The sequence below is a fragment of the Protopterus annectens genome, chromosome 11.part0, assembly GCF_019279795.1.
Source record: "Protopterus annectens isolate FY-2018-M chromosome 11.part0, PAN1.0, whole genome shotgun sequence".
NCBI lineage: Eukaryota > Metazoa > Chordata > Ceratodontiformes > Protopteridae > Protopterus > Protopterus annectens.
In genome coordinates this window covers 160804783-160830378 of record NC_056745.1, presented here as the reverse complement: position 1 = coordinate 160830378, position 25596 = coordinate 160804783, and the positions used below count along the sequence as shown (strand labels likewise).

At 41.5% G+C, this 25596-nt stretch overlaps 1 protein-coding gene across 3 annotated transcripts in view; it reads right to left on the bottom strand.

Annotated features, from left to right (window-relative positions):
- The window catches only part of CCHR11.PART0H12orf4 (chromosome chr11.part0 C12orf4 homolog), a 919017-nt gene that overhangs the window by 824493 nt on the left and 68928 nt on the right, over positions 1-25596 (bottom strand). For all 3 annotated transcript variants that reach the window (XM_044087562.1, XM_044087561.1, XM_044087563.1), the window contains one exon: positions 15177-15322. In XM_044087562.1, the coding sequence (XP_043943497.1) occupies positions 15177-15322 (146 nt within the window). The remainder of the gene's footprint in view (positions 1-15176; positions 15323-25596) is intronic.

Here is a 25596-nt window from a genome sequence, read left to right as displayed (position 1 = left end):
CTATGTTAAACCCATTTAACAAAGCGAGACAGGTTTAAAAAAAAAGCAGCGGAGAAAGCAAGATCTCCGTTGCTTTTTACTGTTTCGCTATGTTAAATGGGTTTAACATAGCGAGACAGCTTTAAAATAAGCAACGGACATCTCAGTTGCTTATTTTAAAGCTGTCTCGCTATGTTAAACCCATTTAACATAGCTTAAATAAAAAGCAACGGAGATCTTGCTCTCCGCTGCGTTGGCCTCAGCTCTGATGTACTGTGTAGGCATCGCAGTACATCAGAACTGCGGATGCCAGACAGCTGCGGAAGGGCAGCAAAGAGGCATTATACAATACCATTATTTAAGAAAAGTAATTGTTTCTTTTCTTAAATAATGTCATAGTATAATAGCAATAACCCACTTCTGGGTGTGGGTAATGCGGGATTTAACCACGGTTGTCTTTGTTTGGTTGCTCGGGCTTCGCCCTCGGGACCAAACCACGCCAACCGTGGTTAAATCCCGCATTACCCACACCCAGGCGTGGGTTATTGCTATATTATACAACATTGCTGGTCTTCTTTCTGACAATATCCATCTCCCAACACCAGTCTCTGGTTTAAACCAATGTATTTCTAGCTCTTCTACTCAGCTCCTGTACTTTTGTTCTGTCTTGGAATCATCTACCTTTGGAACGGAGGAAAATGTTTCACTGACAGACTCGCTGTATGAGTTCTGTTATACTCAGAAGAATGAAAAACAGAATCCTCCTTTGCTTGCTGTCTCAATCATTGTTGGCTAAACTTTTTGTTTCCTCCTTAACATGATTTGTATTCAAAAAATGTTTTAATTCTGCAGAAAAATACTTTGACGCTACACAGATAACATCATTTTGAATCTCACACCTGCCTCTAGACATTCCCTTTGGCTGGGATAAATGTGCTTCTCCTCTGCCTGCTGTACAACAAATAATCATTTTCCACAAAAAATCCACTGTCTCCAGTTTTAAAACCTTTCCCTTCTGCTCTTGGCTGTTTTGGGGCATACTCACAATGTGCTCTCTCAACTGATTTCTCTGGGTACAGCAGAATCACTCAGATTTTCTCTATGCACTCTTGTCTTCTAACTCTACTACATTTTTGAAACTTTTCTTCTTGAGAAGCCTCACGGTCAGCCAGCCTTTGATTCATTTCAACCTCTGATTTTTGCAGCTTTATCAATTCATCTAAATAGCTAATTAAAACAACTTCTATGCTTTTTCTAGCTTATGTTGCCTGACCTTATATATTCCTTTTGTGTTTCACTTATTTTAAAACACCTCTGAGTGCATCAAATTTATTTTTTCCTCTATATTACTGGAAGCCATGTCATGTACCAAAGCTGAAACATGAACTGTTTTTTGATGAACAGTTGCAAGATTCTTCCTAGCTAAAGTTTTCTGCTCTTCTTTTCTGATTGATTTTTTGCTTATTTTTTTTTCAAATTTCTTTGTTGCTAGAATACTCGCAGTGTAACTGCTAACCAGTAACTGATGTTTAGCTAAAGTGACAGTTTACCATCACTTTTCATCTTTCATGCTTGGAGGGCTCTAATCAATCCACTGATCAGTGTGCAGCGATCTCAGATGTGTACGGAGCATTCCAAGGGATGACACAATCTGTAAGCTTTTACAAGTAGTTTGCCCTGTCATGCTACAGAGGAGGAAAGTTATCCTTTAAGTAATACTGTAGAAAATGCAAATAGGATGTAAAAACTGGTGCTTAAAATCAGGTTTGCTAAGAGACAGGCAGTCTAGTGTGAGTCTGTTAGAAGGCTATAAACTGCTGAGCTGCGTGAAGGCAAACAGCTTGTGGAAAAGAAAAAAATGGGCCAGAACTGGGTATATTGATTCTACTTAAAGGGTGTTGTCAGAAGTTGGAGGACTGACTTCTGTGAACCAAGCACTGACAAAGAAAAAGCCTACAAAGTAAAACTGTGTTTTGTGGGCTACTGTCAGCCAAGTAAGATTGTGCTGTCAGCTGAACCTGTAATCATCTTTATGAAATGGCTATATAAATACAAGAAAATCAAGCTACTGTCAATGTCAACTGTTTAGCTGGAGCCAAGCAAAGCCAGCTATATTCTGTTTCTGCCTTTGAATTTAAAAAGGGGAGCACTGGTTTATAAAACAACCAGCTGCTGATAAAATATGTTCTGTATCCAGATGTTCCGAGCAAAAGTTTCTGTTATTACTTGAATGAACTATTTGCTTTATTACTTTGAAGAAATGTAGAAAGAAAAAAGAAGTTATGTTCTTACCCTAACATTCCATCTGTGTTGTCCAGCTTCATTCCATTAACCTGTGGGAATATGGCTCCGATGCTTGGAACAGACCACTCGCCTTCTTCCAGCTCGAGACTCCTGACTTGAGCTCCTCCTACCTACCCATAATACCCTGGTCCCCCACAGTACTTCAGACTGAGTTTGCCAAGAAGAGCATAGTGTCTATTAACCAGTAACTATATTACAACAGCATGAAGATCAAATGTTTATACACATATCATACAAGAAAGAACATTAGGAACTCACCAAAGGAATAAAATTCCTTGTAACTTCTACTAGGCTTCCCAAAAAAATTTTGGATGGGGGAAGGGGGCGGGAAGGTTAATGGATTGAAGTTGGACAACACAGATGGAACATTATGGTAAGAACATACCTTCTTTATCTGATGTTGTCCACTTCATTCTATTAACCTGTGTGACAGTGTCCCCAGCTACTATAATCCAGGGTGGCCATCAAGGAAGGATATTTTGGAGTACAGCAGAACCAAAGGCACTTCTACTCCTGGATATAATGTCCAGCTTGTAATGCGTAATGAAAGTATAAAGGGTTGACCAAGTAGCAGCAGCACAAATGTCCTCAACAGAAACTCTAGACTGAAAACTCTGAGATGTGGCCATGGACCCTGTAGAGCATGCCCTTACCAGACCTGGTAAAAGAATACCCTTCGAAGAATAAATAAATGTAATGCAGTTTTTCACCCATCTAGCCAATGTAACTTTGGCCATTGCGTTACCTTTGTTGGCGTTTTGAAAAGGAAAGAAACAGCTGATTGTACTTTCTGAAGGACTTGGTTCTATGGGTGTAAAAACGAAGCTGTCTATGAACATCAAGCATGTATAATGTGTACTCTCCTTTGTTCTGATACTGAGGAAAAAATACTGGAAGATTGATTGACTGGTTGATGTTAGTCTCTTTAGTCACCTTAGGTAAGAAGAAGGACTCGTACATACAGTCACGCTGTTGTTATGAAAAACTATACATGGAAATTTTGCAGAAAGAGCCTGAAGCTCAGACACTCTCCTGGCCGAGGTAACTGCTACTAGGAAAAGAGTTTTCCAGGAGAGAAATTTAAGATCTACAGTGGCCGAGTGTTCAAACAGCAGATGGACTAAGGCTTGCAGAAACATAGTAAGATCCCAGGGAGGCATAGGGTCCTTGACTCATGGCCACAGCCGAAAGGTGCACTTAAAGAAAGCCTTACACAATTTTGAAGAAGCCAGAGACACTGAGTCAGAACCAAAGTGGAAGTTGGAAATGGCAGCAAGTTGAACTTTGACTAGAATAACTTGCACTGTCTTTGAAAAAGGAAGCCAGAAAGTCTAGTACTACTGAACCATAGCTGTAAAGGGATCTGGATCTATCGGTTTCTTTTCAGCCCAAATAGGGAATCTTTTTCAGTTTTGTAAATTCTTCAAGTGGAAGCTCTATGGGAGGAAATCAAAATTTCTCAAACTAGGGAAGACAGCCTAGGAGATCTAGCCATCACTGGAAGTGGAGAAACTATGCAGTCAATTTCAAGCTCTGAATGTTGGGATGTGAATGCCCTGATGGATGAGAAAGTAGCTCTGAACCCAGATCCAAATTCGAGGGGAAAACCAGATGAGAACAAAGAAAAGTGAGCCAGGTTTGCCAAGGGCAGCAGGGAGCAATGAGGATCACTTTGCTTCGTAACCTGAGAGCTTTCTGCAGGAACTTGGGAATCAATGGAAGAGAGGGAAAGGCACAGAGTAGACCAGAGGGCCAAGCATGGACAAGAGCGTCCGTGAGGGGCTGTCCCTGAGGAGGGATCAAGGCAAAATGCATGCTGCATTTGTTGCTGACAGGGCACACAAAGAGGCTACAGCAAGGATAACCCCATTTCTAGAAGATTGCATCTGCCATTATCTGATTCAAGGACCACTCGTGAGGCATCAGTAACACTCGGCTGAGCCTGTCGGCTAGAATGTTGTATTCCCCCGGAATGTGCATTGCTACCAAAAAGCAGTTGGAAGAAGCAGCCCATTGCCAGAGTCTCATAGCTTCTCAATATAGGGGGGTAAGACCGGGTTCCACCCTGATCTACCAAACCATTAACATGTTGTCTGTTTGGATTGCAATAGTGCCCTGAAAAGGAAAGCTGTCCAGTTTCTGCAATGCCAGAAGAACTGCTCTCATCATGAGAACACTGATATGCAACTTGGTCTCCACGGACATCTACATGTCTTGGACCGTCCACCCCAAACAATGCCCCCTATCCAAAATGGGAGGTGTCCATAGTCAGTATAGCGACTGGGGAGGGAAGGATGAATTTGCGTCCTTGGGTGATCTCTGAGGAATGGAGCCACCAAAGAATAGAGTCCTTGCACACCCGAGACAGATTGATGGGAAGGTCCAGAGGATTCTTGATAAGAGACCACTGTACTGCCAAGGATCAATAAAGAATTTGCATGTGGAAACATGCCATTGGAAGAAGAGTTATTGTTGCTGCCATGGAGCCTGATGCTAGCAGAACTAGGGAGGCTGGGGGTTTTAAAGTAGTCAAGATCTGGCTGACATGGGATTTTATATTTGATACCCTATCCAATGTAAGGTAAACATAAGATGCCCTTGTATCTAGACGTGCTCCTATGAAGTCTATGGTCTGTACTGGATCCAAGTGTGACTTCTGCAAATTGACAATTATTCCCAGTGTAGAGACTAAGCTGAGGAAGTAATCCCTGGTCTGGAGGAGTAAATGCCTCGTTGAGGCTAAGCTGAGGAAATAATCCCTGGTCTGGAGGAGTAGATGCCTCGTTGGGGCAATCAGAAGCCAGTCGTCCAGATATGGAAATATCTGATAGCTTTGCAGTTGGAGATGAGCTGCAACTATTGCTAGACACTTGGGGAACACCCTGGGGCTGTGGTGAGACCCAATGGAAATGCCTGAAACTGACAGTGACTGGCTCCCAGCCTGAAACACAGAAAAGGCCTGTGGAGCGCCTGTCCATTTTGACATGGCAGTATGCATCCTTGAGGTCTACAGAGCACATCCAATCACCTATCTTCAGGAGAGGTCAGATGAATTGAACCGTGACCATTCTGAAATTTGTGTGGTTTACCGATTTGTTCAAGGAGGTCAGATCCAAGATAGGCCATAGGTCCCCCATCTTTCTGGGCGCCAGAAGGAATCTGGAGTAAATACCCAATCCGACTTGATCGGGGGAACTTCTTGGATGACTCTTTTTTGCAGTAACTTTCTTATTTCTTGGGCCACGTCCTCTGACTAGGTGGAACACTGGGAGGTGAAATTTTTATTTGGGAATGTCAGAAAAGGGAATGGAGCATCCTCTGGATATGACTCTTAGCATCCATTTGTCATATGTGATGGCCTCCCAGGCTTCTGGGTGCAAGGAGAAATGTCCTCTGACAGTTTCCAGAGGACAGCAGTCAGGCAACAGTTCAGGATCGCTGGAAGGGCTTACCCAGAACAGGTTCCCACAACCTTTGATTCTGCGGACCCCCATGGCCACATGAATGGTGTCTATCATTCTGACCATATCCCTCTCTGCCTAGGGGGGAAAGTCTACTGAGTGTCCTGGAAAGGGCTCTGTGATTTCCGAAACCACGTTTTCTTACTTCCACACTGGTTCCTGGAGAAGGTCCATTGTGGAATAGAAAAATGGATCTCGATGGCAGACAGGGTCTTACCATCTTTCTCACTCTGGGTTAAAGTGTCACATAACCTGGGCCCAAACAAGGTACAGCCATCAATGTGGGCATTAATAAAGGACTGTTTGATGGGCTCCACAAAATCACACAAACTCATCCAGCCGTGTGCCATATGGCAATGCCAGAATTGAGAGATAAGCCTCATGGACACACTGGTTAGTGAATGTAGGGTGGCCAGCTTAGAGGAAATGGACTCATGTTCATTGCCAGGCATGGGCCCTGGGACTGAGCTAGAAAGTTTCTTAACTAAGTCCCTTTGTAACTGGGTAAAATGGGATAAGTAGTTCAATGCCTGAAGTTCAAAGGTAAATGAGGAGTAGACTTTTTTGCCAAATCTGTCCAATGCCCAGATTCTCTAGTCGAGTGGTGGACAGAGCAGTTTTCCTGAGCCAGCTCCTTCTTGGTGTCTGCTGTCACAACCAAGGCATCTACTGGGATTCCTCTGTGCAAAAGGCTTTGTCAGCTGGAGCACTTAAAATTTTGTCAGCACATTTAGGAATCGGTTCCACTGTATCTGGCTCCTTTCAGGCCCTTGATGACACCAAATGGATAAGCAGGTCGGCTGAGGGAGACACCCAGGTAGTAGATGAGCTGTCCTGAAAGCTTCTCACAATATCGATTCCTCCAGGGAAGGGTTTTAGGAGGACCATCCACCCTTCTGGTGAAAAATTTCAAGGATGTTTCCAAAGGACACTTTGTCGGGTGATGAATTGGGAGACCCTTTACCTTACTCGAAATTGGTATCTGTAGTGAAGGATTCTGTAGGGGAATCCATGTGTCTCATTTTACATGGTCTCTACCGAGGGACCTCCTCAGGGGAATGCTCTGGGGAGGTGTAGGAAGAAGCTTGGGGATCCACTGAGGTAATGGTGTTTAGGCTTTCTGGGACCAGCTGTCCACATGGTAGCTCACAGGTCTCAGGCACAGTTCCAGAGTGAAGCGGGGGGAGTTCCATTGGAGTAAGTGCCAAGGATCTCCTAGGAGCAGAGAGCACCCTCTCCATGACTTTGAATATAGAAGGACTCTAAACCACCTGAAGCTGTCTTACCAGAGCCGGAGCCACCATTGACACCGCCCAGAGAGAATGGGTCCCCTGCTCCAAGGGGCAGTCAGAGCCAAGCTGTCAAAGGTCAAGAGTCTGTGGGGAAGAGAGTGCTCCATCAGCTTCAGAGTCTAAGTCAATCCCCTAGATCCAACCTTGACACTACGGCTCCAAGACACACTCGGGACCGAAGCAACTGAAGCCAAGCAAGTCAGGGAAAATATCGGAGGCAAAGAAAAGATCTCTATTGGCTCTGACACCCTGGCACCGGGACCCAACAGAATCAACAACTCCAAAACCAGGGTTGAATTGGAGAAGGAGCTTCTAACTGGAACAGAGACAGCCTCACAGAACTGGAAACAGACAGGGTGGACACAAGCCCCATCTGGATCTGTGACTCAAGAAAGTGCCTCATAAGCTACCCACATCCTTCCAGGACAAGCTTCGGGAAGACCTAGATGAAGTAGAGGAAGGAGGTTGGGGGATGTCTGTGGGGAGCAGGATGGAGATCTCCTAGTAGGCACCAGCAAAGATGACCCTGGCACCAACAGTGCCAGAGTTGATGCCAAGGGGTCAGCACTCAGCCCTGTAGAAACTGAGGAAGAATGGGGCAGAGGAGAGGTCAAAGTCAGAGAGCTCAGAGCCAAACGAGTTGGCTCTGATGATTTAGTTTTCTTCCTGGGTGGTTCCTAGAAAGACTGCGAGGGAGTCGGCCTCCTGGACTCCCAGGAATCTATGGGCTTCTTTGACGGGGGTTGAGCCCCTGATGTAGAAGACATCTGCAAGGTGGCGGTAGGAGGAGGCAACCCTTTTAAAATGAATTTACTTCTCCTATCCATCACAGCCCAGGGATGGAAAGCCTTGCAAATGTCACACGGGGCATCCAAGTGGACAGGCGCCAAACAGTACACCCACTCACCATGGACATCAGATAAAAGAATCTTCTGCCCACATGAAGTGCACGTTTTTTAAAGTCTAATGGTTTCTGTTCAACCATGTGGAAGAGAAAGAAGGAGAAACGTCAGAAAGGAGAATTTATATATATATATATATATATATATATATATATATATATATATATATATATATATAAAATCTAACAGATAGAACCCCGAGAACTAGATAGGGAAGGAAATGGAAAGAAGTCAAAGGAGACAGTTCGGAAAGGCAACAATAAGAAAAAGAACTCACCAAAAAAACAATGGAGAACCTCAAGCTGCAACTCAATGCTAACACTAAGTGTGGCAATCAAGATCTGATGTACTGTGTGGAGTGGTTCATTATAGGTAGGTAGGAGGAGCGCAAGAAAGGAGTCTTGAGCTGGAAGAAGGTGGCTGGATGCAGTTCTGAGCATTGGAACTGTATTCTTACAGGTTAATAGAAGGAAGTGGGTAACATCAGATCTGCTTTTTTCCTTTTACTACTTACTGATGAACAGAAACGTATTCCTTTCTGGTTACAATATGTTTTCTTACATTTGAAATGAAATAAAAAGTGAATTTTTTGTTGACGTTACAACACCCTGTTCAAAGTTTATACTTTCTTCTTCTATAAGGAGCACAGTACCACAGTTAGCTATTCAGCTATGCTTCTCCACACAGTCTTTAAAAAAAAGTTATGCACTTACCATAACGTTCCATCTGTGTTATCTATTTTCAATCTTCCTCAATATATGGGTTCAGATCCGAGACTTGGATCTGACTCGGTTGTTACTCTAGCTCATGGTGAACAAACTCTTGAGCTCCTTTCCTGGCCACAATGCACCATGCCTAACTTCCTTCAGATCTTGTTTACAGCTTGACAGAGAGAGAGACTATAAAGAATTGCCATAAGTGGAGTCCCATTGCCATACTCTCAGGGCTTCTCAACACAAGGGTAAGATTTGGTTCTCCCTTGTTTGTTGATGTACGAAACCACTGACAAGTGGTCTGTCTGGATCACAGTCATTCAGACAGGGAGAGACTGTTGGAACGCTTGCAATGTCAGGAGTACCACTCTCATTTCCAGAACACTGATATGCAAATCGGCCTTTTTAGGGGAGGAAGTACCTTGGACTGTCTTCCCCAGAAAATGTTCCACCTAATCTGTGAAGCGTCCATGGTCACTATGGCCTTGGGCTGAGGGAAATTGAAAGGATGGCCTTGCAACAGTTGCTGTGACTGTATCCACCAGGAGAGATACAGTTTGCATACCTGCGTTAAACGTATCTATGTTGACATGGACTGAGAGAAAACTGACCATTTTGTTTGTAGTATCCATTGCAGAATTCAAATATGATATCTTGCTAGAAGAACTAAGATTATTACAGCAGACATTTATCCTAGGGCTTGCAGAATCATCCAGGCTGAAATTCTGGTACTGCAAATTATCTTTTTGACCTGACTTCTTATTGTTTGTGCCCTTGCAAGGGGGAGAGATGCTACCATAAATACTGTGTTGAATATTGCTCCTATGAATTCCAAAGTCTGAGTCAGTTGTAATTGAGACTTGTTGTAATTGATGGTTATTCCAAGATTTGAACAAATCTGCAAGACTTAGTCTTGTGTTGTACCAGTTGATGCTGGTGGGAGCAGTGATGAGCCAGTCATCCAAATATGGAAACACCAGGAATCCCTGCAGTCTCTGGTGAGCTGTTACTACTGCTATGCACTTGGTGAATACCCGGGGGGGCTGTGGTGAGACCAAAGGTCAGTATTCTGAACTGGTAATGACTGGCTCCCAGCTGGAAGCGTAAGTACCTTTTGGATTGTCTGTTCATCTTTATGTGATAGTATGGCATCTTGAAGGTCTATCAAGTACATCTAGTCATCCTTGCTCAGAAAAGGCAGAATGGACTGAAGAGTGACCATCCGGAACTTGGTATGTTGAAATGATTTGTTCAATAAACTAAGATCTAAAATCAGTCTCCAGCCCCCTGTTTTCTTTGGCACTAAAAAGTATCTTGAATAAGTTCCAGATTCTTGAATGACTATTTTGTTTAACAGCTTTTGTATCTCCAGAGCTTCTGCTTCCCTCTGATTGAGTGAGCTATCAGGAATTTTCCTGGGTGACGGGGGTGGAAGGGAAAAGGGAATAATATAATCTCTAGAAATGATTCTCTGCACCCAAGTATCTTTTGTCTTGTTTAGCCACGCATCCTGGTGCAGTGATAAGTGACTGCCAACTGCCTTCAGAGGAAGGTAATCAGGCCTTGGTTCAGGAGCGCTGAAAAGGTCTGTCAGAGAAAGTATCCCTAGATCCTCAGTTTTGAGGGGCTCCTCTGCCATGAGGGCATCTTCTGCTATTATCACCCCCACCTCTGGGGGCACTACCTCCACATGTATCCTGGAAAAGCCACTGTGACTTCTGAACCATATCTTTCGACCTCCCACTGGTTCCTGGAAAAGGTCGGTTGAGGGGTCAAAAAATGTATGCCCACTGCAGATAGGGGCTTTCCATCTGACAGCAAATGTCTCTGAAGCATACATTTGCTTCCCAAATCTGTACAAAGGCTAAGATTCTCTATTGGGGGATGGACAGTGGAACTCTGTTCTGCAAGTTCCTTTTTATGTAACTGCCACCACGACCATTTTATCAGCCAGTACACCCTTACTCCAATGCTCTCTCCCTACCGGTGGAGCCAGAATCATGTCTGGTCTCTTTGGGATCATCTCAATCACATCAGGTTCCTTCCATGCCTGCTTAGACACCAAGGAGATCATCAGTGGGCAGACTGACCCAGAAGATAGACAGGCCAGACCAAAAAGCTTCCAGAAATACTGACTTCTCAGGAGTTGGGTTTTGGGCAAACCAACCACCTTTTTGTTTAAGGATCTCAAGGATGTCTCCAAATGAGACGTCATCGGGTGATGATTTGGGAGACACCTCTTCTTCATCAAAGTCAGTATCCTTGGAGACAGACTGCTGAGGAGAGTCCAAGTGACTCCTCTTGCACATCCTCTTCCTAGACTTCTTCTGTGGGATGACCCAGAGAAGTGTTGGAAGAGATGACGATACCCAGCTGCCTGGTCTGGAAGCTCTGGGTTGGCTGTCCCAGTGGCACAGAATGCTGAGGATCACAGTGCAAAGTCAGATGAGATGTCCAGGGAGGATCCAAGGGAGAATGACCTGCCTGACCTGCCCCAGCAGAGAAAATCCTCTTTACAACCTTGAAAGCTGACTACTCCGGAGAGAAAGAAACCAATGGAGCTGATAAGACATGTTTCTGGTCGGCCCGTACCCTCCACTCAGAGAGCCGGCCACCTTTGTCAGAAGCTGGAGCTGAGCTATCCAATGCCTAAGCTCCGACAGGAAGAGATGGCTCCGAAAACCTCTGAGTCAGTCCTATCCCCCCCAGATCCAACCTGGAAGCTTCAGCTCCGACAGTCATCTAGATCTGAAGATGTCAGAGCCAGTGCACTCAAGTAACTGTTGGATCTGAAGAGAAAAAAATATTTTCAGATCCAACACAGAAGAGTCCAGAATGCTCAGATCCAAGAACTCCCATAGATTGGGTCAAATGAGGAGTAGCTACCAGTGTAGTAGTCGACTGACGATGTTCCTGATCCGAGGGGGTAGGAACTGTAAAGATTCCCTTCTGAAATTCCTCCATGACCAATTTCTTCACCATCCTTCCACATCGGCCTCCGTTAGACTTTTGCAGGAATGAGAGGACACCACTGAAGGGGGGCTTAGAGTGCCACTCATGCAAAGGGGAGGGCATCCTGTGCAGTACTGGATACAAGAAGGGTGAACAGGCTGTGTAAGGCAAAGGCTTCAGATCTGCAGACGGGATCTGATGTTGATGGACTTGAAATATATATGCTTGGATCTGAAGAGGGTCAGCTTCCACTAGGTTTAGGATCCAATTTTTCTCTTTTCTTCTTTGGCTCCAAAAAAGTAGAAGCCGAAGACTCCACAGCCTTTTTGAAGGGTCCCCTATCTTTCAGTTTTGGAAGTTGAACTCCACATAAAACATCTGAAAAAGGGGTTGGCAACATACCCTGTAATATCAGCTTATTCTTCCTCTCAGTAATAGCACGAGGATTAAAGCCGTGACAAATGTCACAATCTTGATCCAGGTGCTCCGCACCTAAACAGCACACAGAGAGAGAGTGGGCATCAGAGAAAGGCATTTTATGCCCACATCTCTCACACTTTTTGAATCATTTTTCAGACAAATTAGAAAAAGTTCACAACAGCAACAGTCAGTTGGAGAAATAAAAATAAGATAGTAGTTTTTTTTAAATAATTAGATTAAAGCAACTGTAAGAAAAAGACAGTAACTAATCAGGAATATACTAAACAGCAAAACACCGTAAAAAGGACAAGGAATAAGGGTAGGAAAGGCCCTACTAACAAGGATAGTTTAGAACAGACTAACAAGTGTAACAGACAAAATAAAGTTAGGGGAATCCTGAAAGTCAAAAGTTGGAATGAAAATCCCAGCAGAAGAAGATTAAATACAGTTCAAGCCTAGAAGAAATAGTATTTTACAGTATTCACTTAACTGAATGATTTAGCCCAAGAGTTGCGAAAGAGGCAAATGAGATCTGACAGAAGTTAGGTATGGTGCACTGTGGGTAGAAACGGAGCTCTAGAGTTTGTTGATCACCACGAGCTAGGGTAACAGCTGAGTCGGATCTGAACCCATACATTGAGGAATGAATGAAAATTGACATCATCAGATTTAAACATTTGAGGCAATATACCAAGTTAAGGATGAAAATGTACAGTGCTGGCACACGCCACCAGTGATCAAGTTTAAACTAGTTAAACTTGTGGCTGAGGTATTGTGGGTACCAGCCTTGGGGAAAAGCACAGAGTGACTTGGTCATATTTTCTGAGGATGTTAGGGGGTAAAACAACATTCATGGGCAAAATGACACATAGGAGTGCCTATGTGAATTGATGACTCATAAATCTCTAACAAGGGTAAAATCCATGGCAAACTGTGCATGCATGAATGACAACACACTCATACTCTCGCCTACTAAAGATGTACGACACTAAAATGGTTACGGAGAGAGGGACTGGATAAGGTGAGCGCACTTTCCTGGCTGGGATATGATGGCATACATGTTACCTGATTCTTGTAACTTTTGCAGCAACAAAAGTCCCAGTGGCAATGAAACCCTTCATTGCTATGAGAGGATGCACCTAATGAATGATCACATCCAGCTACTGTCAGTCCACAAGTACAAGGGGAAAATGGACCAGAAAAGGGCTGGGCAGATCAGGAGTAGGTAGAAAATAAAAGACACATTTTTATTTAAGGGGAAACACTTCCTACTAGAGTTGCTAAGGTTAGAAAATATAGATTCATAGGAAGTTACTAGGCTAATGGCCCTAGAGCTTTGACAAGCCTAGCCATGTTAATCCTAAGTATCCTTATTTGTTCTTTTTGGGTAGTTTGCAGAACAAATTTATGAACAGAGCAGGTCTGTGATCAACAATGGCTACCCCTGTCCATGAGGAACATGGCTGCCACCCCAGGGGCAAACTTGGGGTCTCCCATCCAATTATCTAGGCTGTGTTTGAATAAGGTCAGTGTAATTAACTGAAGTAAACCAAGCCTTTAACACTGTTCTGTAAGATAATCTAAGTAATTTCAGGTATTGTACAGTAAAGGCTACAACTTGCTTTGAGTCATTAGGTTAAATCTTAATATTCCTGTCACCTGACTACTACTAATTAAGGATTCTGTCCCCCATAGCATACTCTACAGGAAATAGAAAATTACTTATTTGAGTCTGTATTATAAGGCTGTATGGCCAGGTTTATTACGTTAACTATTTAAATTTGTACTAATACAGGAAAACAATGCACTAATTACAACAATCACAACAAATGATTTTCTTAGTGCTTTATGATCACAAATTATTTTTACTTTATTTTCCCATCATTACAGCACATCAATGACAACCTATGTGTTCCAAAACTAAGTTAGGAAAGGCAAAATTACTTTGGCTGGTTTGGGTCAGAAAAATTTAGAAAATAAGCTGATGAGAGAAGGAGACTTGTCACCTTAGAATTCCATCCATAATGCTCTGAAGATGCAAACACAAGGACTCTGAATGTCATTCTTTGTTTACATTTTTGGAAAAAAGTAAAAGGGCTATCAAAACAACCCCAAATCTCAAGTTAGGGAAGGGTAAAAAAGCTGGTTATACTTGTGGCAAAGTACATTTGGATAAATTGCACACAATACACACCAGTAAACTGCTGTATTCAGCCATTAAATACTAACGCTTGTGCTGCACACTTGCTCCAAATCATACCTACATTTTATTTTTAACTTAAAAACGTGTGGCACTCTAGGCTAATAGCCTACTATTAATGTACAATGAAAGTCGTTATCAGTTGCATGATTTCATGCCAACATATTAAGCTGCCATGGTAAATTGCAGAAGTTTGGCAAGAGTAAGAAAACTAATGAAACAAAATTAAAATAAAGCAAATGACTCTAGCAGCAAAAGTATCTGCAGCAACAGTTACAAAAACTTGCCATTTTAATTTACCAGACAGGGAAAGTACAAAGGCAAATTTCTGTAACTGACATTGCAGTTATTTTGCTACTTGAGTCATTTGTTTTATTTATTTACTTATTTAGTCTAATTTTTAGGCAAAATAATGCCTACCTGGGTGTTTGTTAAAGGGGAAGTAATGGACCTTCCAGATGGGGAGAAAGGTCTGACATCACACTCTTGGGTGTTCCATTATTTTCCCCATTAATGCCCCCCCCCCAATCTGGCATTATTGCTTGCTTAACCAAGGTGAACTATGGAATTGTTTAATTTTAATCAATTATATAGAAACTAGGCAAACGTGGACATACAGACCCGGCTGGCTTCAGTAATTACAAGTGAAGACTTGCATAGTATGAAACTGTACATGGATGTAGGAATCAAACCAAGATGTCACTGTTTAAAGGAGTGAGTTCATCTAAAACTTAACCATCCAGGAAGCACTCCACCTGTCATGTCTATGTAGATTATACATTCTCATACATTCCATCAAAACTGAAGTGAAGCAACTGATCCACTACAGCTTCTGAATAGATTTTGGTCTGTCTGTGATCAGAATGCTTGACACACACTGATTTCTGAGTCTTAATGTAATACACATCAGCAGCTGAATGGGTTTCCAGTATCCTTATACATATGCTACTTACCTCTGTGTAGGCTTTTGCCCAGCCATTCACTAACTGATCCAGATCTGCATCTCCACACTGGAGTCTTGCAAGAGCTTGTTCTGCTTCTCTGTCATAGTAGTTGATATTTTCTTCTTCTATAAATGTTCTAAGAGCATTCTTCAGGTCTTCGAATAACAAAGCAAACACAAATAATCATAACAGACAGGAAGTAACAAGCTTGTCTCGGTACATGAAGTTCATTTAAATGAAGTTAGTACCTTTCCTCAGTAGCATTATTTTAGCTATCAAGTTATTTACTGCAATTTATTCACAGATTCAATGAAGTTGCTACACAAGTCCACACTTATGGATATGGACACCATTTTACATGCAGTTACACTAAGAAACATTAACTGATTTTTTTATAGCCTCCATGTAGTAAACATTTAGAATTCTCTTAGATTAGACAAATCTTTCAAATACATTAGGTGAGTGAATAATTAAGCAATAAAACATGCCAAGGTGTATATTGCAGTTGGGCACTTCAGGGTGACCTCTTGAGAAACAGTCTTCCACATATCATATCAATAAGACTAGAAATGCAACCAGGAAGAATTTAATAACACACAGTATGTTAAATGATATAAATACACAAACAGACATTAAGTATACTGGCAGACATAAACAGGCAGATACATACAATATTAGTTGGCTAGACAGACAAAAAAAACTGGAATGGACAGAAGATAAGCTGGCACTGCAAAGGTGGACCCAACACTACTGTGACTGGCATGCCATCTTACTTTTTGATATTATGCAAAGCAAAATATACTGCCAATTATGCTTTTACCCTGTTAACCCACATTCCCACACCTCCCTCTCCTGTACTAACAGTTCATATTTCTACCAGAGTGTATTTAAACATTTTTTACTAGCATGTTCCATTATACACAAAAAGACTATTAGTGAATGACAAACTTTGGTGATATATGGAATAACATAAGTTTTGCCGGTTCACCACAATTTGTACAGTAACACATGAAGACACTATGCGTCTGTGAGAGGCACTGTATTTATGCCAAATGCATATATCATCTGCACTCACTAGACACAACAGCAAGCAAAAACAGATTACAACAACTGCTTCTAAGTCCCCATTCCTGAACATCCGTTAGTCTTTAAAAATTACAATGCAGACTTATCTGCAGCAGTTTCCTAACCTCAATGTATCTGAACCGGAAAAGATACAATTTTGTTGGAGCTTCCAAGATGGCTGCAAAGTGATCAACAGCTTAACCAGTGTGAAAAAAGAAACTGAAAGATAAGGGCTAGGACCTCTCCAACTTTTAATAAATTTACTGGCTAGTAAGTACACTGCCTGGATGCCAGCAAAGAAGAAACTTAAGAGAGCCTGTAAGAAAATCAACTAGAAAAAGTGAAGAGAAAATACTGACTGGAGAATTCTGCTGCTGTTCAGCAAAAAGCAGTTCAAGCTCAAGCTCTGGTGTAAGACATGACTTCTAGCAACCTAGAGAAAAAATAAATCAAATGAGCTCAGATCCAATTAAAATAAATGAACCACCAAAGGAGTATATCAACTCAAATAAAAGGTTGGAAAAAAATGGAAGAAGCTTTAAACAGGTAGTCAGATGAACTGATAAAACTGCAAAAATCAGAGGATGAAATGAAGAAAGGGCTGGCTTAGTATGAGACTGCTCCAGGTGAGAATTAAAAAAAAAAATTAGAATTAGAAGACAGAGCTCATAGGGAAAATCTGAGATTTTCCACTGTACCAGAAAAACTGGAAGGAGCAGAATGTATTAATTTTAAAGGCACAAATAAACTGGATTGGTATTCCACCACTGGAAAGGGCACATTTTGTGTATCCACCAGACCTGGTCATAAGTAAGCAGGCAAGACCTGCATTAGTAAAGATATAATCCTACCAGCAGGAAGAGTTGACCCTGACAAAACTGTGGCAGGAGGGCAAAGTATTAAAAGTTGGAGAAAGTAGAATGTTTGTAGAAAATGATTATTCATTGCACACCAGACAGAAGATAAGCACATTTATTCCAGTAATTAGGAAATGTCAAGAGGCAGGTGTGAAATTCAAGATACTGTATTCAGCTGTCTTCAGAATATTTTTTTCTAGGAGGATCAGTCATTTTTGACATAGAACAGGCTAAGGAGGAAAAGTCCAACAAAAAAGTGAGTCATCAAGCAGAACAGAACTCTGCTACTCATTCTTCTGATAATAAAGCTCATAGAAAGAATTTGCCAATGAAACCTTTTCCAAAGTTCCAAATGAAAATGCTTAAGAGACAGAGAAAACCACAGGAGTTGGCTAGAAGAAATGCAAATACCTAATACATCTTAAAAATATACATATTTAAAACTATTTGAAAAACCTAACAAAATGTGTACGTTTATCAAAATACAATATGATTTATATTTCAAAAAATGCTAGGGAGAAAATAAAATATATGCATTTATCAAATACAATGTGATTTATATTTCAAAATCTCTAGTATTGTTGTTTTTCAAATAATTTTAAATATGTATTTATGCATATTTTTAAGATGTATTAGGTATTTGCATAGGTAATTTATTGACCTTTCCCATTGGTTTTAGGCACAGGGGGTGTGTTATATACATGTGTATAAATGAAGTTGTTTTAATTTGTTTTTCTACTCTGATGATGCCCAAAGAAGCAACTGGGTGAAAGCGCTTAGTGAATGTACATATTAAAAGTTGTTTTATACTCAATAAACGATTAACTGTCGTGGAACTGGTCATTTTTTTGTTTTACAAGATAATGGTTAAGGTGTTTACCTAACAGACAAAAGGGGCAGGGTTTGATTCTCACATGGGGTGATTGGCTAGGCTTAAAATGTCCCACAAGGACAGTTAGCCTAGTACTAATCTATGAACAGGAAGACCAGCAATACAGAAGTTAGTGAATACATGGGAGATTACCAAGCATCAGTTATATTTCTGAAATATAGCAGTACAAGCTATGTCAGTCTTGGGCATTCCTCAAGGAAGGATATGCTGGAGCAATGTCGGACCAAAAGAAGCCCTGCTTCTGGAAACATTGTCCAAATGGTAATGTGTGTTGATGGTATGAATCTTTGATCAAGTGGCTGCAGCTCAGGAAGAAATAACAGAAGAAATAGCCATAACTCTGGTACAGTGGCTCTAGAAGGACTAAGAAATTCTGAGAAAAAAACATTGAAATACCGTCAGTAATCCACTTAGCCAAAATAACTGTGGAAACTACTTAACCTAAATGGTTAAGTGAAAAAGATATAAATAATTGATCAGCCTTTATATACATCTGTTCTGTGAAGATAAAAACGTAGTTAATTGTGAATGTCAAAAGAATGCAAAATATTTTGACTCCTATTAGTAAAGTTAGGAAAGAAAACTAGTTAATGTTAGTTTTCATGGTCACTCAGGTATAAAGGATGGTTTGTCTATATTGCTATCCTAACTTTATGGATAACAATGTACGTAGGCTCAACAGGTAAGGCCTGGAGTTCAGAAACTTTTCTCACTGAAGTACCAGCTACCAGAAAATTGTTCTCCAAGGAATAGACTTCACGTCACCATAACTACTCATTCACAGGTTCCTGAGTCAGGTCCTGGATCACTAACCTGATATCCAAATGGAGAGTAGGGTCTTTTATGGGGGGGTCTAAGAGGAAGAGTCCTTTCATAAAGGCTCTACATAATCTGGGACTCAACAAATATAAGGATGCAGTTCCAGTATGGAAAATTGGATATGCCACCCAGCCACCACTTGATGGTGGAGAAACTGGCTCCTTCTTGAAAAGAGTACTCAGAAAAGAAGGATGGCCAGAGTAGAGGCTGAAAAGAATCAATGCCAATATTTGAAAAGAATATTGGTAAAAATTTGCTTCCTGGGCTACTCCGGGCAGAGAGGTAGGATTGACCCAGTTTAATAGTAAAGAAAAGGCTAGTCTTCTCCTTAAAATGTTAGCCAGAAAGGAAAAGGAATAGTAGTTGAGGGAGGTCCAGTGTTCGAAATGTAAGCCCTATGAATAATTTATTTATTTGTTAACTGGGATAGTCCAACTAGGTCAACAGGACTCATATGCATCAGATGTTCAGGGGAAAAAACTCTGAAAGCGTGCAAGTACAGCATGGCAAACATAATCGTAAAAGTTAACATTTTACAATAAACTTCTCATAAAGCCAGAAAGGAGACAAGGGGTGGGGGTGGAGAGACAGAGACCAGGAGCATAACCTATTATGTCAGGACAAGCATTGAAATAGTAGAAATCCTGAACTGTTGGCTAATATCACAAATAAGGGAAGAAAACATGCACCGTCTTACAATCACTGGAATTAAGAGGACATAAAGATTGGAATGCTGGATTTCCTAAGGGTGAGATAAGAGATACCAACTGGACCCCAGAAAACATGGAGGATATTTCAGATAAGACCCTAGAGAAAATAATTCACTAGACAAGTCCAAAAAGAGAAAATGGTCATAACAAAGCTCTACAACTCTGCAACAGCTTTGAGATCACTGGTAGAGTGGAATAAAGAAGACCAGGGGCCAAATGTGAAACCGAGAATCCCAAGGTAATTCCCCATAGGGGGAACTAGAGAGTAGAATTTGCTGTATTTACTGTAGGGGAAAGCAAGAAGGATGCAACAAGGGTGGCCCCAATGGCTAAATAAAAACAGGTTTGTTCTGACTGATTAAATGACCATTCATGAAGAAACAGTCTAGACCTACTGATTTACCTGGCAGAGTGTTCGATTTCCACAGTAGGCGTGTTGCAATTAGAGAGTGGTTTGGAGAAATAATCTATTCCCAAACCCTCATGGCCTCTCTGCACAAAGGATAAGGTCTGGTACCTCCTTGTTTATTGCTATACTAAAGTACTGTCATGTTTTTCTTACTTAATGCAATAGTCCTCAGAGGGATAACATCTTGAAAAGGCTAGCAGCACAAAAAGGACAGCTCTCAACTCTAGGATGTTGTTAAGCAACCAAGTCTCCACGGAAGACTACATGCTTTGGGCCATCTTCCACGTGACCTACTCCCTGCTCTAAAAGGAAAATATCTGTGCCATTGTGGCTGTGGAGAGGGGAACTGTAAAAGAACAACCTGCCTAGAAAAGGAATGTCTGTAAAAATGGTTTTATAGAAGCAGAGAGGGACTGAAAGAAATATAACCACAAGCCTGCCAAATTAATGTTGCTGAAGGGGAACAGAAGTTGACAGCAAGTCCACACTTGATTTCTAACTGACGTTGTGCTGGAGAAGAATCAAAGGTGCTACCTGGTTTATGGAATTCCAGTGAGAACTTATGAATCCAAAATTATGTACAGGGGATATATTCGATCTTGCCTGGATTACAGTAATGCCCCAAGACCTAAAGATTTGAAACAGGTTATCCCCAACTTGGAACAGCTGATAACTGAATAGAGCAGTAAGGCGGGGGGAGGGGGGAGTCATTCAGAGACTGGAAGTGCCTGAAACCTTACAGCGGCAGGTGAGCAACCAGCACTGCCATGCATAAGTAAAAAGATTACCCCTGGGGGCTTGGAGTCTGGAGTACAGAGCTCTGAACTGGTAGTGACAGACTCCCAGACAGAAGTGCAGATGTGTTGGAGTGCCTGTTTAGTTAAATGTAATATCACATGTTCTGGAAATGTACAGAATACATCCATCCTGATGCTGAAGTGGCAGGATGGCCTAAAAGTGACCATCTGGAACTTTGACTTCCCTACATATAGACTGCTAAGCTGGTTCAGGCATGCAGGTGTCGTGAAAAAGGTGCCCACCCCCCCCAACTGCCGCCATAGGGAGGCAGTCGGAGAGTGCTTCTGAAGCACTGAGGAGGTTCTCTGAAGCCCTGATTCTGGGGAACAGCTATGCTTCTGGGGGCCCAAGTTCTGAAATCTAGGCCCCCCAGGATGCCTGAATCCTGAAATGGACATACTGGTTCAGCAGGGTGAGGGATAGTGAAAAGTCCAAGAGGATCTGGCTCTAATAAACCAGTGCGCCATTTCACCTCCTTAAAGACCTTATTTGTCAAGCAGGTAGGGGAGAAGAGATAAGACACAAGGGATATGTTGTAGTCCTGTATGCTATTAATTTATTGTCTGAGACAGAACATTGGTCTGACTGGATCTATTGGCATGAGCTCAAAATAACCATCTAGATAAGGAAACCTTGAACAGAATAGCCAGTAAGTCAAGGTCTACGAGAAAGGAGGACAGGATTAGTGCCATAATCCTAGCCGCAGGAGTTAGACAACTCATTGGTGAAAGATGTTATCCTGAGTCAGAAAAAATCCATACTGGTTTAGCACATGTGCAAGCTTTGACAGGGAAGAACTGATCAGACCTTCCTGCCTACAGAAAACCAACAGTGAGGTTGTCAACAGGAGGGGTGTCTCAGAGAAACTGGACAGGCTCAATAGTTTGCATCCAAAGTAGTTTGGGTTCGAGGAAATACCTGACATTTCCCTGTTGGATCCTAGGCTTAGGATCCAAAGAGATTTCGAAGAAACTACTCTGATTAGACAGTTCAGATGTGAAAAGGGATCTGGATCCAAGAAGTGCCTGATATGTGTTTGATGGATTCTAGACTTTGGATCCAAGGAGGAACAACAGTTGCCCAAAAGCTAAGCTGTCCATGGGTACCTGGCATCTGTCAGGTCCAGTCCCAGGAAGGGAACCAATGTCAATCAGATCCAAAGTCTTAGGGTCCAGTGAGGTAAACCTGTATGTGGAGAGCATGCAGAAAATGAACCTTTCAAATCTGAAGAGTACTTGGGATGTGAAGGAAGCCCCTAGGAACACAGAATCAGGCATTGGAATGGAGTTCCCCATTTTCAACTCTGTGTCCTTTCTACTTGTGTGGGGGGGTTGAACCCCAAAGGAAACCAGAAAGACTATGACTCTCCATTTCTTAGCTCTTAAAACCCAACCATTCATATTTCGGACTCTAAGAAGAAGTGGACAGTGGATGCATGGATCACGAATTAACACCGTATTCAACAGTAGAATCCAAAAAGCTTCACTGATCCAAAGAAGATTAGAGTGGGCACGTGGTATTTGCAGCGCTGTCCGATACCTTGAGTCTGCAGTAGGTTCCAGTCAGTTGGATCAGAAGGCCTAGGATCCGATGACAATCAGCAGACTGTTAGGAGCAGAATAATGGAACTGGAATCTTAAGAAGGCCCTAGGAGCTACATATCTGGGAAAATGGATCAGATATTCTTTTAAGTTGTTCAGCTTATTTGCTGTTGCTGTCGATTTTTTTTCCAGGGATGTGAGCCCTGAGCATAGCTGTAAATTCTTCGGAGGGAGGAAGAAGGGGGCCGTCTCAATTACTCCTGTGAGACAGTAATTCCTTTTGTGAGACAGGTGCTTGACCGTTTTTTTTTTTTTTTTGCCTTGCAAACAGAGAGGTCCAAAATCATAATAATGCCACAACTGCAAGCAGAAACGTAGGCAATGTGGAAGAAGGATACCCAGACAGTAGTAATAGGAGCAACAGGTAATAAAAGGGATGCACAATCAAACTTAGGAAAGCTACCAAAACCTGCAACTCTGAATGAATTGTAAAAAGAGACATTGCAGGGCATATTGTGGGTTATGAACAGTATTTTGGCTAATATCAAAGATTAAACAATACTAATTTCATGAATTTTAATCATTAGAATAAAACCTTAATTACAATATCTCTACAATCAAAACTAAGAGGCTGAAATCTGTACAAAGGCAAGACACATCACAACTGGCCAGGGCAAGAAACATCCTTTACAGCACCAAAAGTTGAAAATAGATTATTAGCCAGTCAACCACAATAACACACCATACATAAGATGAAAACTTAAAAGTATTACGTGTGAAGGGGGGAAGATCGCAGTAAAAATCCTTACCCCTTTCAACAGAAAACGGTTAAGCACCACACAAAAACACAGCCAAACAAAGACAGATGACATTAAGAAATGGAAAAAAAACAGGAGAAAAGAGAATCCTGCTACTAGCGGCTATTGAGGGAGGAAAGAACAGTTAAAAGAACCAAGAAAGCTTTTAGTCAGAAAAAAATAGATAGTGTTATGAAAAAACAAACCTTCTAATAGCTCGAAACTTACGATCCTCCATCTGACCATGATGATGGCAAATTAAATCTGAGGAGCTGGGGTAGTGTAGTGCATCATGGGAAGAGGGAGGAGCTTGAGACTTGGATCCAAGTCTTGGAAATATGTCCAAGTCCAATCCGAGGATTGGATCACTGACCCATCAGTAAGGAAGTATGAAGAGGACATCAGATCAGACATTTAAAAAAAGCTGTCATATAAAACAGGTGAAAATAACTTTATATCACAATAGTGACACTTTCTATATTATGATGGACAGACTGCATCAATAAAAATAGGAACAATAATACCCTTACCTCTGCTATATTTATTGACCTATCCAAAGCCTTTGATATGGTCAATCATGAAATATTGTTACACTTACTTAAATCATTTGCACTTGACACAAGCTCAATTAAATGGTTCCACGCTTACCTGCACAACAGAAAACAGGCAGTGAGGTGGCAAAATAACTTATCCAACCACCTCCCCATCACTCTAGGTGTCCCCCAGGGCTCAATTCTTGGCCCTCTCCTCTTTTCAGTTTTCATTAATGATCTTCATACTCATATTTCTCCTGCCACCTGTATACAATATGCAGATGATTCTACTTTAATCTGTACTGCCTCATCCCCCTCTGTACTGCACTCTCTTACCCAAAAGACTTTTGAAACCATAGAAATTTGGTTCCTCAAACGATGCTTAATTTTGAACCCCCAAAAAAAACAAATTATTACTCTTCTCGTTAACCCGAAAATCCTCTCCACTGAATTTCTGTGTCACATCAAATAATGGCACGAACATATCACCCAATCCAACTACCAAACTCCTCGGAGTTGAAATAGACAACAATCTGGCCTTTGACACACACATCAGCAATACTATAAAATTAGTTAACAGAAAACTAGGCTCCCTCTATAGAATTAAACAATTCCTTACTCCACTTGCCAGAACTTCCATTGCTCAGACCCATCTTATCTCCACTCTCCTCTATGCCTCTCCCATCTACACTTCAGTGTCCAAAGCTAACCTCAGCAAACGGTCTGCTGCCTACAACAATATTGCCATATTTGCCACTAATTCTACTTTTAGAACTCATCACTGCCAAAACTTAAGGCAACTACAATGGCTCGAACTACAAAACCAAATTCTATTTCACCAGATCTCCTTAGCCCACAAAACCCTTTACAAACCCACAAACACTCCCATTCTCACTTCACTTATCACTCCTTACTGCAATCTTAAAAGCCTTTGTTCCTCCGACATATCGACTAGTAAACCCAATAACTCAGCTGGCAAATCCTTGTTCTCCAACACAGTAGGAAAAACCTGGAACACACTTCCTCACAATCTCACAGCAATCTCTTCTCTTCCCTGCTTCAAATCCCAACTCAAAACACACCTCAATACCCACTGGCTCTGCCCCTGTAGCAACCCTGACTAGTCTACCTTGGATATCTAGGTACTCTCAACTTTTCTGCTGTAAATAACTAGCGTTCTTTGTGTATCTAGGTACTCGCAATTTTTTTTTTCTTTTTTTAGCTTTAAGAAACTCTTCACAAAATACACTCTCTATTTCTCAACTTCTGCTTTTTACTTAAAATCTATTGATTTTTGACATATATATTATAACCATGCTTAATGTTTTACCTGTTATTACAAATGCTTACATGTGGAGCTTTTCTCCCCAGGCCTCTGCTGAAAATGGACATATATCCATTTGGACTAGCCCGGTCACAAACGTAAAATAAATAAATAAAATAAATATTCTCTGACACCCCAGGGTAGCAATTAGTTCACCACTAAGGACAATAGAGCAGGATCCCAGCCCAGGCTTTTCACTGACATTACATCTCTGGCTGCATTCAGACCTGTGAAATACAATCTTTATGGCGTAAACCAAGTCATTTAATTTCAGGCTATTTTTCTTAAGGTTACCTGGGTTGAGCTTAACCCCTTCCCTTCCAGTTATCCTCTGTTAAAATATGTACATTTCATCAGTTACAACAATTCAGTCTGACATACATGTATATTTCTTTTCTGTCCAGCAGGACCCACTGTTGATACATTTTTAACACAAGCAACTTTACAAATACATTTTTAAAACAGGCATCTGTACAAATCAGTTTGATATTCAAATGACATATATTATTTTACACAACTCCAGCTAGCTATGCTGGCATATGTTACAAATGCATTGTCCTACTCCCCCTGGCACAGCTGGTACTCCCTCACATCACAGGCTGTAATATCTAAAGACGGTGAGGACCCATCAATCAAATGTCATACAGACCCATTTCAATTTTAAATCCTAAATATAAAGTTGTT